This window comes from Alligator sinensis, unplaced genomic scaffold, assembly GCF_000455745.1.
Source record: "Alligator sinensis unplaced genomic scaffold, ASM45574v1 scaffold566_1, whole genome shotgun sequence".
In the NCBI taxonomy this organism is placed as follows: domain Eukaryota; kingdom Metazoa; phylum Chordata; order Crocodylia; family Alligatoridae; genus Alligator; species Alligator sinensis.
In genome coordinates, this window is record NW_005842017.1 from 1,304,347 (window position 1) to 1,319,754 (window position 15,408).

Genomic DNA, 15,408 nt, shown 5'->3' on the forward strand with positions numbered 1-15,408 from the left:
CCCTGTATCAAAGGACCGTTTCAGCCCCACCCAACAGTGGGAAGCAAGTTCTCTCTTCCTCCTTTACTGGCACAGCCCAGATCCTCACTCTAGGGCAGGGGTGGGCAATTATTTCAGGTGGAAGGCCATTTAATGAGTTTTGGTGAGCTGTCGAGGGCTGCAAGCCCTGCTCCTTGACAGGTGCCTTGCCCCTTTGTTGCTATCTTGGCACCAGGAGTCCCACCCCTTGACCTTTGCCACTGGATATCCCTCCCCTTGCCCCAGAAGTACTGGGGGGGGCGGGCATCTTGGAACCAGAAAAATAATAATCAAATCATATACTAAAAATCAAACACCTACTATAACATTTTAAATTTATATTTCAAAAAATATTTTTGTCCTGATTTACATGTGTTTGCATAGTGTATATAGAGATGATTTCATAATAGCTCAAAATCAAATCTTACTCTTGCATATTGTGGGTGGGGTGGGGTGGGGTGTGAGGGAGGGTGTGGTTGTGTCTCAGGGCATGTGTAGGTGTGTGTATGTGGGTATTGGGTCTGGTGGGGTGTGCATGTGGGGCCCTCCCCATGGCACACAGCCCCCGCCCCTGGCAGCAGCAGGTGGCGGGCCCTCGGGTCGCTCATGGCCCATACAGGTAGAGCCCCCAGTGGCACGTAGCTCTGGCCAGTTCCAGGAGCTGCGTGTGGCAGCAGGGAGCAGGGCCAGGCTGGCCCAATTCCATCATGCAGGGCTCCCAGCAGCTCATGCAGCTCCCAGGACCTAGCCAGAGCCACTCACCACAGGTCAGAGCCCTGTGTGATGGAGCTGGCAACCTGGTCCCACTCCCTGCTGCCACATGCAGCTCCCAGGACTCCACCAGGAAGCAGGGAGTGGAGCCAAGCAGGCCTGGCTCCATGACATGGGACTCCCTGCCACTTTTATCAGCGTCCTGGGAGCTGCAAGTGGCAGCAGAGAGTGGGGAAGGCTGCTGGCTCCATCGTGCAGGGGTTCCCCCAGTGGTACACAAGTCCCAGGAGCTGCACATGAGCCATGGGGAGCCCCGTGCAATGGAACTAGGCCAACCCAGGCTCTGCACTCCCACCGCCTCACTAGGTGTGGGTCCCACGCTTTGGGTTCCGTGCTTCAGCTGGCCCTAGCCCCGTACTCCCACCAAGCTGCAGCTTCCCCTCGCCTTCCCCCACTTCCCTACCTGCTACCCAGAGCACTGCAGCAGTGACAGGAGAAGAAGCCACTGGAGGCTCAGGGAGCTGAGCAGTTCCCTGGGTGGCTGCAGCAAAAGCAGCAATAACCCCACCTGGACGCCGTGCATACTGGCCAAGGCAGGGGCCCTCGCACACACAAGGGTGGGAGCGTAGTGCACTGGCCCAGCAGACATGGGCAGGGCTCAGCAGGCGCCCACTCATGGGCCGGATGGCAGGCTGGATTCGGCCCATGGGCCATATTTTGTCCGCCTCTGCTCTAGAGTAAAAGACCTCATACTTCACCCTTTATACAGAACAAGAGGTGAGGGGGGAGAGAGGTTAGAATTATGGTAGTCCAAATATTGTAGCACTAAATTGATTAAGATAGAGGTGATATTAGGTAATTTTAAAAATATTTGTTTCCTATTGCAGATTCTGCCTGGGGTAAAGGTTATTATAGCACATACTGAAACAAAAGGACCTCTAGGAGATTCACATTTAGGAGAGGTAAATATTTAATGCCTGTGTAGCCACTAACGTCTGCAGTGATTTTTATAGATTTAAAAAAGTAAATTTCTGCATGCCTGATGGCAAGATGGAAAAATAGCCTTCTTGGTTTAGCAGAGAGAGTTATCCATATCCATGTTAGCTGGAACTCTAACAAATGAGTGCAAGACATCATGTGCTGAAGTAGACTTCCAAACTTTCTCCATTCTGCACCTTGAGGCATTGTTTTTTTGCTGATCTGAACCTCTTTAGCAGTCAGTTGGCAAAGAATGTCCCAGGTTTTTTTTCATTGTGGTGTGTCTTTATCAATGCAAAGTAATGGCTAAGTAGATGTACTTCCTGATTTTTTACAGATCAATTTTTACAAAGATAGCAAATTGCCTACACTGGTATTACATACTGAGTGGGGGGAAGGGGTCTTATTTGAAACAAGAAGCTCTGTTGATGGAAGGCGCCTTTTAAAAGAAATTTCTGTCCCTGCATCAAGCTGAAATAAATCCATTTAATTGAACTCTGCTGTCCTGTAAAATGTACTTTTGCTACATGCACAGAATCTCCAGTCCATTCTTATTTGTTCAGTTTTCCATGTAGCAAAAACTAATTATTTTAAGGAAGTAATACCTGGCATTTTTAGGCAACAAGACTGCCAGTGTGACAGATGTCTGTTCTACCAAGAAATTCTGCTGTCTGTTTGTAACAACATACCACTGTCTGTTACACTGAGGTTACTTTTTTTGGTTTAGATCTGGGTGAGTAGTCCCCACAATGCTACAGGTTACTACACAGTCTATGGAGAAGAGGCACTACACGCTGACCATTTCAGTGCTCGGCTGAGTTTTGGAGACACTCAGACAATATGGGCACGGACTGGGTACCTGGGCTTTCTGCGCAGAACTGAACTGACTGATGCCAGTGGAGGTGAGGGGGGGAAAAAAGATCTTGGTATTGTTTCTAATATGCACAGGTGTGTAACCCTTTACTAAAGAGTAAGCTTGTAGAGAATGAAGGTCCTCTTGCATGATTCCAATTGGCTCAGTCCCACAGGAATTCTGGGCCTTGATGTGCATGCATTTGTTGACTGTACTGATTCTGAATGATCAAGCAAAATAGGTAATGTATATGTCCATGGGATGACTTTTACAGTGTGATCATCTTGCTTTTTTACATTTTGAATTAACAGCGTGGACCTAATGATATAGGCATATCAGATGCATATTTTTCCCTTTGCACTTAGTTCTGCTCCTTTCCCAGCTATCAGTGATGCCTAATATTCCTATCCTGATTGTGAGATTGCTAATTCTGCTCTTCAGAGGTGAAGACTAAAAATGGTGACCCTATCATAGTTTTTCCAGATTAGAAAATCAAATGTGAATCTCTATAAGTTTCATTTTTAAAATAAAAATATTTAAGTGAACATAAAAAGGCAGCAGAAAAAATGAGTATTTTCCTATTCAAGTAGAATACAAAAACCCCAGGCCTGTCTTTAGTACTTTGCTTTCTTTAACAAAAGGAATCTTAATACATCAGTTGTTATAAACTTTGTTGTAAAAGGAATCCTCCTTCAAGAGCTTGAATACAGTGGTATCCATGCACGCAACATGTATGAGCTCAAATTGTATGTGTTTTGGCTGTACCTCCACCTCTCGTGCTATAGCCAAGTATGTAAGAGGCTGCATGTCTGTAACCTCCACCAAGTTGCTTCACACCATCTGTGCTTCATGATTGAGCATCTCCAGTATCCATCTTTCTGCAGCATATCTTTCCTACCTGGGGAATTTCTGCTGCTTTATAGTTATATTTTTTGGTTATCCCTTACTACTTAAAGCTAAATAAAGGGAAGGTAGTATTTGCACAAGACACAGTTCCACATCATTTTGCATTCCTTAAATTGAGGGTACCCTGCCCTTTCTGGTAGTTTTCCAAATTTAAGTTCTGTCCATTGTTTTACTCTGCCTTGCCAGTCTGTTGCAGCTAGTCTAAGTGGTCAGTTGCTTGAGAGAAGGACATGTTTCAGACCACTGTTTGATGTTCTATTTGTCCTTCAAGACAACCCTCAAGTCCAGAGAGTATACCTGAAATTTATTCTTGCTGAAGCAGTTGACAGCTTCTGCCCATCTCAGTACCAGCCATTTGGCATTCTCTCTCCTTCAGACTGACTTCCCATAGACTTTTCATGGCTATGATGCTATCAGATATGAGGAAGAAGGTTACGTATGCACTTCCTGAGGATTAAATGCAAGGATCAAGCAAGAAACTAAAGGTTTATATATGCAACCATTCATTTAAGATCCATGGTTCCAGGATGCTTTCTGATGCTTCAGCATTGAAGCGCCAACCAGTCAATGCCTACGGTTTCTTTATCTTGGAAGCGTCATACTGCTTGCAGTGCTGTGCACTCTGACACAAAGACCTTCAATGTTCAGCACACCTCTGTGCTTGAGTACTTCATCCTTGGCACTAAAGCCATTTATGATTCTGACCAACTTTTCCATTGGCCTCATACAAGTTTTCACTCCTGGAGTAACGAAGGGATATCTTCAGATATCCATTGGTCCTAATTCCATTGGAGCACCATAACAAAGATCCAGTCTCCCAAAACGATCTGCACCTCTGATAAAAGAAGTCTGTTCCTTCTCTTGAGGACCCTCTAGGAATCTAAGTCATGCCAGGACACATTCAAGAAGGCCTTCCACAACCTCTAGATTCATTTGTAAGATGCTGAAGATGTGTAAGGGGAGAGATCTGGAGATCTGTCTGACCATTCCTAGCACACTGCTCTTCATTGCAAGCTTCCAACAACTGAAACCTGGTCAAGCAAGCCCATCCTGTTGAGAAAACAGGAAGTGGAATCCTTTGACAGGAATTCAAAGCATGACTGTTCATCTCTAGTAATTGCTGTTCTTTGAGGTGTGCTGGTCCCTGCTGATTTTGGAGCCCGTCCTTTGTATCTAATAACCAAAATCCCTATTTCTAGGAATCTGTTTTGGCAAAAGAACTGAGGGGCAGTGGAAGAGTCTCCTCCCTCTGATCTCCATGGCTGCTGTAGCCTGGAGAGAGAGAGTGGTGCAGGCTCAGCAGCACAAATTCATACATAGTACATAAGCAAACAAATGAATGGAAAAAAGAAGAGACCAGTGTCATGCACATGAAGCATACTTGCACCCCAAATCAGATCAGAATATAACATGTCCCAAAGAACTATAGTTCCTATGGAGAAGTGGGTGGGTTTTTTTACAACAGAAATGCTACAGTACAGTCAGTAGTCATCAACCTAACTCTTAAACTCATTTAAAATGCTGCTTTTGTAAGAGAGTTCAAATATCATCATTGTTAATTTAAATTACAGAATTATTGTTTTGGTTAATACCTATATAATGAGTAACTACATGATTGTACAATTTGGGAGATTGCTGAAACAGGTCCTGAGAAGAAAAATGAATTCAGATTGGAACGGGTGGAGCAGAGCTGCTAAGATGATCAGAGAGCTGATCATTTGAAAAGGGACTAAGAGACCTTGGCTTGCTTAGCCTGGCAAAACAAAAGCTAGGAGGGGCTCTGCTTGCTCTCAGGGGAATAAATACCATGGAGGTAGATGAGCTGTTTTAAACTAAAAGATGTGCTGGCAAAAAGTAAATGTGTACAGTCTGGCTTGATACTTTGGATTCCTATCTATCCCAGCACTGAGGTTGTGGGTAGATTTTTATCTTCCTTTATTCCTAGCAGGTTTTGTAGAGGAGCTTGACCAATTTGTGAAAAGGATTTTATGATATGTGCCTGTTATAGCAGGGTATTGGATTTGATGACCCACCTCTTTATTTTCAGTCATCTAACTCCTGTCTCGCCACAAGTCATTAAAAGGGTTACTAGACTGGCTCCAAAAAAAATTTGACCAATGAAGTGGCAATGAATGCCACTTCTCCTAGGAAGTCATGAGACTGAGGGCAGTTAATGAATGTAAATGCATATGAATTGAGAACTTCTGTTTGTCATGTTCTGTTGATACCCTGAATATCTTCCCTGTTTTGCAGAGAGGCATGATGCGTTGTATGTGGTAGGCTCTTTGGATGAAACGCTGGAGCTGAGAGGAATGAGATATCATCCCATTGATATTGAGACTTCAGTGATTAGAGCACATAAGAGCATTGCTGAATGGTAAGAATTCAAAACAAGTTTTGTTTGCTGCCTCCTATTTTTTTTTAAGCAGCAGAGCACACATTTTGCAACACATACTACCACACACATTGGCAGCTTCCCAGGTTTTTTTAACATCTAATGTGTTTGTACTTTTGCCACTAGAAAATAAATTGTTTGCAAATTACATTAACTAGTGGTGAAAGGAATTTTTTTTTGCATCCACAAAGGAGATAGCGTATTAGCAAGCTTCAGGTCTGGCCTTCCATAATCTTATCAACAGGTTGCATCTCCATAATGAATACACATTGTAGCTTGTGGAAAACTGCTACACTTGTCCTTGGCTTATACCTTATTTGTTGCATCTTCTACCATAAATTTCAGGTGATTTGATTTAATGCTCAATTAAGAAAAGGACAGTTTTAGGTCACTTTGAAGAAGACTCTTTAAGAATAATTTACATTACAAATTGAGTTTGAAATTAATGGTCAACCTGTGCAGATTTCTTTTTCTTGGCATATTCTTTTTGAGCTTTTTGACAACTCTGCAGTTCTACCAAGTTTCATGAGCACGCCAATGTTCTGATTTTATACCTTCCTTTTAATTCACCATCTTTGAGAACTGAAATTTTCCACGTTCTGATCTTTACCTGAGTGTTATTTGTGATTGAAAGTTTGAGCAAAATGTCTTCAGCTATTTGACTTGTGGGAGAATGAAAGGGGCTGCAGGAAGCTGTATCATTGCCACTTAAAATATTCTAGCTGCTTTCTTGAACATGCATGACTGTAGTAAAACAAGCTGAAACATAAAGAACCAAAACAGTTATTGACATAGTTGTCTTCCTGATTTGAAGAGTGAGCAAACTTGGGCGCATGTAGGCATTCATGTGAAGTTGTGCAGTGGACATCCCACATCAGATCAGAAGTTACCTGCTCAGAGAAGCAGTGTACCTAGATCAGCAGCTTCATTTGTCTGTCTCATGAAACAGAGCTTAACTCCTTCCATTTCAACCAATCTGTATTCCAGATGCTGAGCCCCTTGCACATCCTTCACTCCCTCCTCCCCCCACCGCCACCTTCAAGTCCTTTTCTAGTTTTCACCCAACACCTAAATTGAAAAACTAAATGAAGACATGAGAGGCTTGGATTGGTATGTGAAGAGAAACCTAAGGAAGGAACTCTGTCCTTAACTCTTCCCCCTTATAGTTTCACGTTATAGTCTTTAAATTCATGATCATGTTATATACACATTTGGTTGTATAGCAGAAAAGGTAAATTTAAAGAAGCTCTGTGATTACTGTGTAATAAAGTGTACATGAAGTATAGTGAATTATGATTTCTTCAGCTCTAACATTTGACTTTTGAATACTTCTATCACTAGCATTTGTATAGATTTACAATATTGGTTATTTTGAGCATTTTCCTAAGACTTTTTCTCTTTCTGTATATCATTTTTTTTTCTCTAGTGATTATATTCATATAAGTTTTTCTTTTAACAATTAATGCTTGTTTCATACCAACAGTGCTGTGTTTACATGGACCAACTTGCTGGTGGTGGTTGTGGAATTAGAAGGCTCGGAGCAGGAAGCACTGGACTTAGTTGCATTAGTAACAAATGTAGTTCTGGAAGAACATTATCTGATAGTGGGTGTTGTAGTAATTGTCGACCCAGGAGTTATTCCTATCAATTCTCGTGGTGAAAAGCAACGAATGCACTTGAGAGACGGATTTTTAGCTGACCAATTGGATCCTATTTATGTTGCCTACAACATGTGAAAACCTAATACCACACAGAGGCTGAAGCACCAAAATTATAGAGACTTTCTGAATAAGATCTTTATCAGTTTGTTGTGCTCTTTAACTTCTGAAGACCCAAGAAAAACAGATGCCAGTCTTCATGGACCTTCATCTCTCAAACTGCATTTGCTTTTGTAAACCCAATATAGCATTTACAACATCCATATTAGGATTGAGAAATTACTGGAATTCTTGAAGGAATTGTATTAGAAACTGTCAAGGACCAATTTTTTTTACAATAATTATGAATGTCAGTATCTTAATGCACTGCATAATGAGACATAGACTGGGGTTTGGAGAAAACACCAGCTGAAGAGGACTCTGGAAACACTGATGAAAGTTGTGGTTAACCATCCTGGAGTTTTCCTTCAGTGTGCTGGTTTGATATGTATATGATAACTCTGTTGGCACATAACTTTCAAGATTTTGTATATCTCCACTTTGTCCTCTACTGTATTGCAAGGAATTTTGCACATGTTTGATGTTAAAATGCAGCCTTTTTTATTATTTTAGTCATTGACTCATCCCCATTCAGATCAAACAACTCACTCCAATCCTCAATTCAGAAATATGCTATCATTCAGCCTTTTGGTACCAAGCAAAAACAAATACTGCATCTTTAACAAGGTTTACTTAATGTGCCATAATGGATTCTGTAATATTGTGAACTTTATTGTAGAAAGATAAATTAGTATCCAGTTTTAACTACTTACTACAAGAGGCTTAATTGCTTTCTTGTTTTCATAATTTCATATTAGTTAAATAGTAAAATTGCTTGTTTTCCTAGTATAAAGCTGTTAATTATTGCCCTGCATAATGCCAAGTTTTTGAGCTATTCATTCCAAAGCCAATAGAATCTAAATCATTAGTGGAAATGTCTGAAAAGCACGATCATCCAATACGTTATTCCCAAAGTATCCTGCACCAGAAGTTATGGAATAATGATTTTTCCACCATGAAAAATATATCCAACATCAAAGCTAGCTGGATCTGCCATGGCATAAGCCTTCATGTTTTAGTCGTATGTAGTCACACTTCCTTTATTCAAACTAAAATATCCAGTTGGTTGAGTCACATTTGACTAATTAAGCTGTTGAAGTTTCTGCCTGATCTAATATTTCAGTGAACCTAATTCAGAAAGAGAATGTGAAATTATTCAAATACTTCCATGTATTTGAAGACAAGCACGAGTCTAGAAAATAATTATTTTTATAGAGCTAATAAGGAGTTTGTGGCTATGTGTTGGGGTTTTTTTTGTTTTGTTTTGTTTTTTAATAATGCATGAGTTTGGCAAAACAGCCAGGCTTTTCTTCAAGGCAAATTTGCCTGGTTCAGTGCCTAAGAAAGCTGGATTGACAGTCCCCTGACATAAGAATGCTAAATGCTGACTCTTCTTGGTTAATTAAACTATAAAGTCTTCAACAAAAGGTTTTCATAAACAGTTAGTTCTTTGTGCCCTCATGGTGTTTAACTGCAATGTACTATACAGATACATACCCTAAAAACTCTAATATGACTGTAATTATGTACAGAATTTGTGTAACTTATTGTTTGAATTAAGTACCACAACATTAGCAATGGACTAATGGATATTCCTTGTAGTAGAACAGCTGGTAAAAGGAAAGAACTACCTAACCCCAATTTTAATGTTGTAGTTTTTTAGCAAATAAAGCATTGTAAGATTTTTGTATTGAGATATTGGTGACAGTGAGACAAGTTGCCTTGTAAAGTAAGATTTAAAAAAAGCACATTAAACATTTTAAAATGACTCCTGGAATGTGATTTGCTCAATGTAAGACTTTATCAGAACATCCACATAAAAAATGAACTATTTCCTACATAGAAAATCACTGCATAGCAGCTGTATCCCACTACTTTGGGAATTGCTAAACACTTCCCTCTCAGGAGCATGGCTTGTAGGATATTTTTATTAATTTATTTAAAACTATTTATAGCTGAACTTTTGGAAGTTCACCCTCCATATTCAAGGCCCAATCCTTGTAATGGGCAACAGCTGTTGGAGCAGCTCTCATGGTCTACTTTACTGCTGTAGGAGGAAGAATACAGATTTCCAGGAAGGGACCCTTCCATATACAACTCCTCTACCACTCCCTGCTCTTGAACTAGTAAACAAGCAGATCCACACCTTCCTTAAACTCTTCTAGACAAGCACTAAGCAGGTCTGAGGAGAACATTGTTTGATCAGAGGAATGCAGCTGTTGTGAGAGACAGGTATTTTAAAGACTCCATAGGCCATTCTCAGACCACTGAATGCAGGATCCTGTGTTGGATATGTACTTTGAAAATACCTGTAAGTATTTTCATGGGGAAAATGCATGTAGCAAAAACCTGTGGCTGCTTTTGTCAACCCCCTACTAGGATGATGCAGCAGACAGTGCTGGCTGCCCACCCAACTCAAGAAGAAGAGCCGGGCAGTTTAACTCCTGCATTTCCTCATTTAAGACTTGCACCCCAGTTTCTAGTAGCTAATTTCTAGAAAGTTACGTTGTATGTAAGTAAATGTAATAGCCAGTGGCTCTGCAGTTACTTCAGCCAGTTCCTCAAGTACTCTGGGATGAATCTGTCTGGTCATGGAGACTTAAAAATATTCAGCTTCTCTAAGTTGCATTGCTAAGCAGGATGTTGCAGATCTGTTCACATTGACTCTGTGTATTGGATCATACATTTCTTGAAGCTGAGTTCTGGCCACCTCCGACCTTCCATATCCCAAAAGAAGTCCGTCTTGATCCAAAATGATTGCAAAACAGCGGGAGTGGGGAGGGCATTAAAATAAACCTTAACTTTAGAAATAGAAGCATATAACATGAATTCCTGATATCAATGTGAGAATGTAGGTTGGATTTAGGCAGGCAAGGTTCTTTGGGTAGATGTGATAGCTTTTATTAGACCAACTAAATACTTGGAAAAAAGTTCTTTGCATGCTTTTGGTTGAATTTACAAATTTTGCAGCAAAAAACACATTTTCTGGGTTACCCCAATCTGCCATCCAACATTTCCAGAGACCAGTATTCATAGTTTCATAGTTGGTAGGGTCGGAAGGGACCTAAGTAGACCATCAAGTCTGACCCCCTGCCATGGGCAGGAAAGAATGCTGGGGTCAAACGACCCTGGCTAGGTGATTATCCAGCCTCCTTTTGAACACCCCCAGGGTAGGAGTGAGCACTGCTTCCCTTGGAAGTTGGTTCCAGCTCCTAGCCACCCTGACTGTGAAGTAGTGCCTCCTGATGTCCAGCCTGAACCTACTCTTAGTCAACCTATAGCCGTTATTCCTAGTTACTCCTGGTAGTGCTCGGGGGAACAGGTCTCTCCTGTTCCCCGCTGGTCCCTCTTGGTAAGTTTATAGGTGGCCACAAGATCCGCTCTCAGCCTTCTCTTGTGGAGGCTGAACAGGTTCAGGTCCCGTAGCCTCCGCTCATAGGGCCTGCCCTGCTGCCCCCTGATCATGCGAGTGGCCCTCCTCTGGACCCTCTCTATGCTGGCCACATCCCTCCTAAAGTGCAGCGCCCAAAACTGGACACAGTACTCCAACTGCGGCCTGACCAGTGTTGCATAGAGGGGGAGGATCACCTCCTTGGCCCTGCTCGTGATGCATCTGTGGATGCATGACAAGGTGCGGTTAGCCTTCCTGACTGCATCCCCACATGGGCGGCCCATGTTCATTTTGGAATCAATAATGACTCCAAGATACTTTTCTGCCCCTGTGCAACCAACCCCACCGTGTCAAAAATCATGAGACAAAGGATGCAGGATACTGTGGGTCAGGAGTGAGGGGCAGCAGCAGGGCTGGAGGGGGAGGGCTGTGGTTTGGGACTGAAGGGCAGACACCCACACACACACACATGGGTTGGGGTCTGGGTCATATGACAGCCACAGGCAGCTTGTCCAGAAGTGCAGGAGAGGAACGGAGGGTGCAGCTCTCTGCCAATGTGCACACCCCTGGGGGGGAAGCATGCGGTGCACACCTCCCGGATTTGTGCATGGGGCAGAAACGGGCCGCCTGCTGTGGACTGGGGCTCACTGTGCCCAGCTGCCTTTGCCCCTGGGAGCTGCGCAATGCGATGTGTGCCTCCTACTGTCTCTGCCCCACACACAAATCTGGGGGGGTACATGCCTCCCCATGCTTCCCTCAGGGGTGCACTCAGTAGCAAGGAGCTACGCTACCCCCCACACCTCTGGATGAGCTGCCTGCAGCTCTGTTGTATGCCCTGGCCCTGGGCCCCCATTCACCCCCACCCCCTGCCCCACTCCCTCCCTCATCCATCTGCCCCCACTGCCCCACCCCTTCCCTTCCACAGACTTACCTGCTGGGCAGTCTCTACATTCACTAGAAGAAAAAGTCCAGAGATTTGAGGGTTCTATCCCAAGATCATGAGTCAGAGTTAATTTGACTTGGAAATCACGAGTCTCACAATTTTTTTGCAAGAGTTAGCATTACTGAGGGATGTACATGAGGTAATAAATTATTGTTTATTCAAAATGGCACAAAAGATTGGCCTTTCACATATAACAGCAGTTTGAAAGGGGTTTTTAAGTGAGCATGAGACTAAAGCAGTTGTTAAAACTGAAGTAATCACATTCGAAAGTGCAGGTCAAATGCACACAGAACGCAGCATAGAAAGTAGTGGATGCTGCAACTTTTAATCTATTTTAAAAAAGAAGTGGCATTTAACCAGTGCTGTAGTTGCTCTCTGCAATACTACATTTTTCAGTGTGATTGATTCATAGCTTCAAAACAAGCAGTTACTTGAATCATACAAGAGATAATATAGTTTCATATCAAACGTTCTGTACTCCAATATTCATGAAGCATGTACCTCAGTCCCCACATTTGAGGGTTTTTCCCTGACTTTCTTCCCATCATCCATACAAGTACAACATTAATGGAAATAGGACTCCAACAAGAATGTGCTTATCAATACACAGTTGGAACTTTGAGCACTGGAGAATGATGGGGGGGGGGGGGGGGGGGGGGGGGGGGGTGATGTTGACAGATGTGAAAGTTGGAAATTACAGGTTTAAGTTAAAAGCTGTATTTCTCCAAAAATCTAAAGAGCAGCTTCATGACCATATTGTTATTCTCCCTATCACTCAGTCTATTCATAGTGTGGTACATTTACATCTTTTGTTTGATAGTCCTTCAGTCTCTTAGCTTTCCTATAGATGACTTGACTTCAGAGAGAAGTAGTTAGCTGTGTTAGTATGAAGTCACTGTATAGTATCTGACGAAGTAAGCCACTGCTCATGAAAGCTTATCTGTCTCTCATTTAGTTTATAAGGTGCAAATCTAACCTATGTTAATATCTCCAGAATTATGTGAAAATAGGGAGCTGCTATAGAAAATTTGTATGTTCAGTGTTGAATGTGGCCAAAGCTTGGAGATTTTATAGGTATAGCAAACGAGTGAAATGTTTGTTATATGCCTATACTACTTTAAATTAATGAAGGCTGTTGCCAACAAGAAAATAATCATTTCCTGATAAAAATGGCCTCGTGAACACCCCCATGAAAGGAAAGACTGTGGGGGAAGACATTAGCTTCAAAGAGTCAACATCTTATGCCCAGCTTGTTTCATTGGGGCAGGAAGCTTATCCGATCAGAGGGCTATAACCAAAAGATGACTGAGCCATATAAAAGGAGCATCAAAAGACTACTCAGGCTTTGAAGATTCTCTCCATGAACTGGATTGAACTGGCTAGAGAGTTAATCAAGTTGATTACACCTCCTACACTACATATGTCTTAGCGTGTCTGGAAGCTTAATTTTTAACAGCATGCTTGGATCACAGGCACCTGAAGCTAGACATACCTGCAGGCTGTCTAAAGATCTGTTTAAAGATCTTTTTCCTCTGAAATGCTTAGGTTCTGAATAAACATTGATTTAAGAAACCTTATTGCTGGTCAGAGCTCCCCAAAACAAGGAAGCTGCAGGCCAGACTTACTAAGGTTGCAGTTAATCTCAGGAGTCCAGCTCAAGAAAGGCCATGGTTCAAAACATAGGGAAGGTATTCAAAGAGACCAAGAAAAGACAAATGCAAGGTTAACCCAGTAACAGAAGCAATAGATATTTCACTAAGGCTATGAATATATGTTGTATATGTCCTCAGATCCTAGAGACAAGCAAGTTCACTGTCCTGCTGCAAGTCACTGCGAAGTATGTGGGATAAAATGTACTTGCACTTTGCTAGGACATGGCTGTGTACCGCTGTAAAGCTACCATGAGTCATTCCTGAGACAAACTGCCCAAGCTGTGTGCTCTCACTAGCCATCTACTCGTAGAGCAGCAGCCCTGCAGCTTGGAAGGCCTGTTTGTATAAATGACTGTGCTGCTCCCTTCTGATCCAGGGCAAATCCCAGATTAATGGGGCCCACATCAAATGAGACTTTTATTTACAGTGTAAGTGGTGCCAAGATAATCTTTAGTTGCTAGATAGGTCTTGTAGTCAGTGTATTTAGTAAAATGGCCACAGAAAAATGAATGCTTAAGGGCACATGAGTTTAAAAAAATAAGGCATTACAAAATGATGTTAGGAGTTTTGCAGATTGCTTGGTTGTGTTGACTGGACTCTGGTATGTGTTAAACATGAAATGACTTCTAGGTTGAAATTTAATAAGAAAAAACTTTACAGACGTGTCAAGCTGCTTGTTGCTGTTTCACTTTGATAGATTTTTGTGATCTGTAGCCAAAGTACAGAAAACGTTCTGCAGTTTTCTCCATGATTGCAGCATTCTTCTCTGTACATTAACTTCTTCCAGATTTAGGCACAAGGACCAGATCAACTGAAGTCTGAATCAGAAGATATAGCCCAAATCTGACTGGAAATATATGTAAACTTTTAAATGATTCCAGTTCTCCTGACCCAAGATGGTTCATTGTTATAGGAGTTTTCCATTTCGGTGCCAATAAAAGGGGATTTTAATTTTGTTTGCAAGACTGAGAGAGCCCTGAGCCAGTCCAACAGATACTTGAAGTGGGCTTGAGCACCAGGGTAAAAAAAAGTTCCACTGGCCTGTGCTGAGAAGAGATGAGATGGTTCAGTCAAAAAAAACAGGCAAGGATTAGTGGTAGCTGAACCCAGGGGCTGCTTTGGCTAAAACCAGACGACACATTTCTCCCAGCACAAAAGTGTGTCCTGGGGTCCTACAGACACACTCGCTGCCCGCCACTGCATGTATCCTGGGCCACAGCAGGCATTCACTTTTTCCCCGGGGAAAGCTGCCTTTCTCCCACAGGAAACCAGGAGCATACAGAGGTTCAGGCTTTATACCCCAGAGCACCCCAGGATGCTTTGCTCTTGCCCCCTTCCCTCAGGAAAGGTGTGCTGCTCACAGGACTCCTGCCCCAGCCTGGAAGGGAGCAGGAGCGGACCTGGCCCCCGCCCCGGGCTACGCCAGGCGAGTCCCTGGCTCAGCCAGTCAGGGCTGCCCCAGCACTGCTGCCAGCTGTCTCCAGGCGGGCTCGGGGAGCGCGCACACCGGCCGAAGGGCCGTTCCCCAGGGACGAGCCTCCCAGCCCCCCCCGCTCCTGCATCCGCCCTCCTCAGCTCTCGGGCCGAAGGGGCCGGGGCCGCGAGGCGCGCGCAGCGCTCGGCTCCCCCACACTTAATGCGGGGCAACAGCTGCCGCGCTTCCCTGTGAAGCTCCCACTCCACCGGGGGGTCTGGGCAGCCATGACGTAGCCACGAAGGGGCGGGACTTCCTTCCTTGCCTCACGTCAGGGCGTGAGCCGGCCTCCCTCACCCCGCCCCGCCAAGGCGCGTGCGCCCCCTCGTC

The 15,408-nt window shown here is 43.3% G+C and overlaps 1 protein-coding gene across 4 annotated transcripts in view; it reads left to right on the plus strand.

The window, feature by feature from the left end:
- The window catches only part of DIP2A (disco interacting protein 2 homolog A), a 129,764-nt gene extending 120,409 nt beyond the window's left edge, over positions 1-9,355 (plus strand). For all 4 annotated transcript variants that reach the window (XM_025202229.1, XM_025202226.1, XM_025202225.1 and 1 more), the window contains 4 exons: positions 1,617-1,691; positions 2,435-2,609; positions 5,720-5,843; positions 7,345-9,355. In XM_025202229.1, the coding sequence (XP_025058014.1) occupies positions 1,617-1,691; positions 2,435-2,609; positions 5,720-5,843; positions 7,345-7,597 (627 nt within the window). In that variant the 3' untranslated portion in view covers positions 7,598-9,355. The remainder of the gene's footprint in view (positions 1-1,616; positions 1,692-2,434; positions 2,610-5,719; positions 5,844-7,344) is intronic.
- The last annotated feature ends 6,053 nt before the right edge of the window (positions 9,356-15,408 follow it).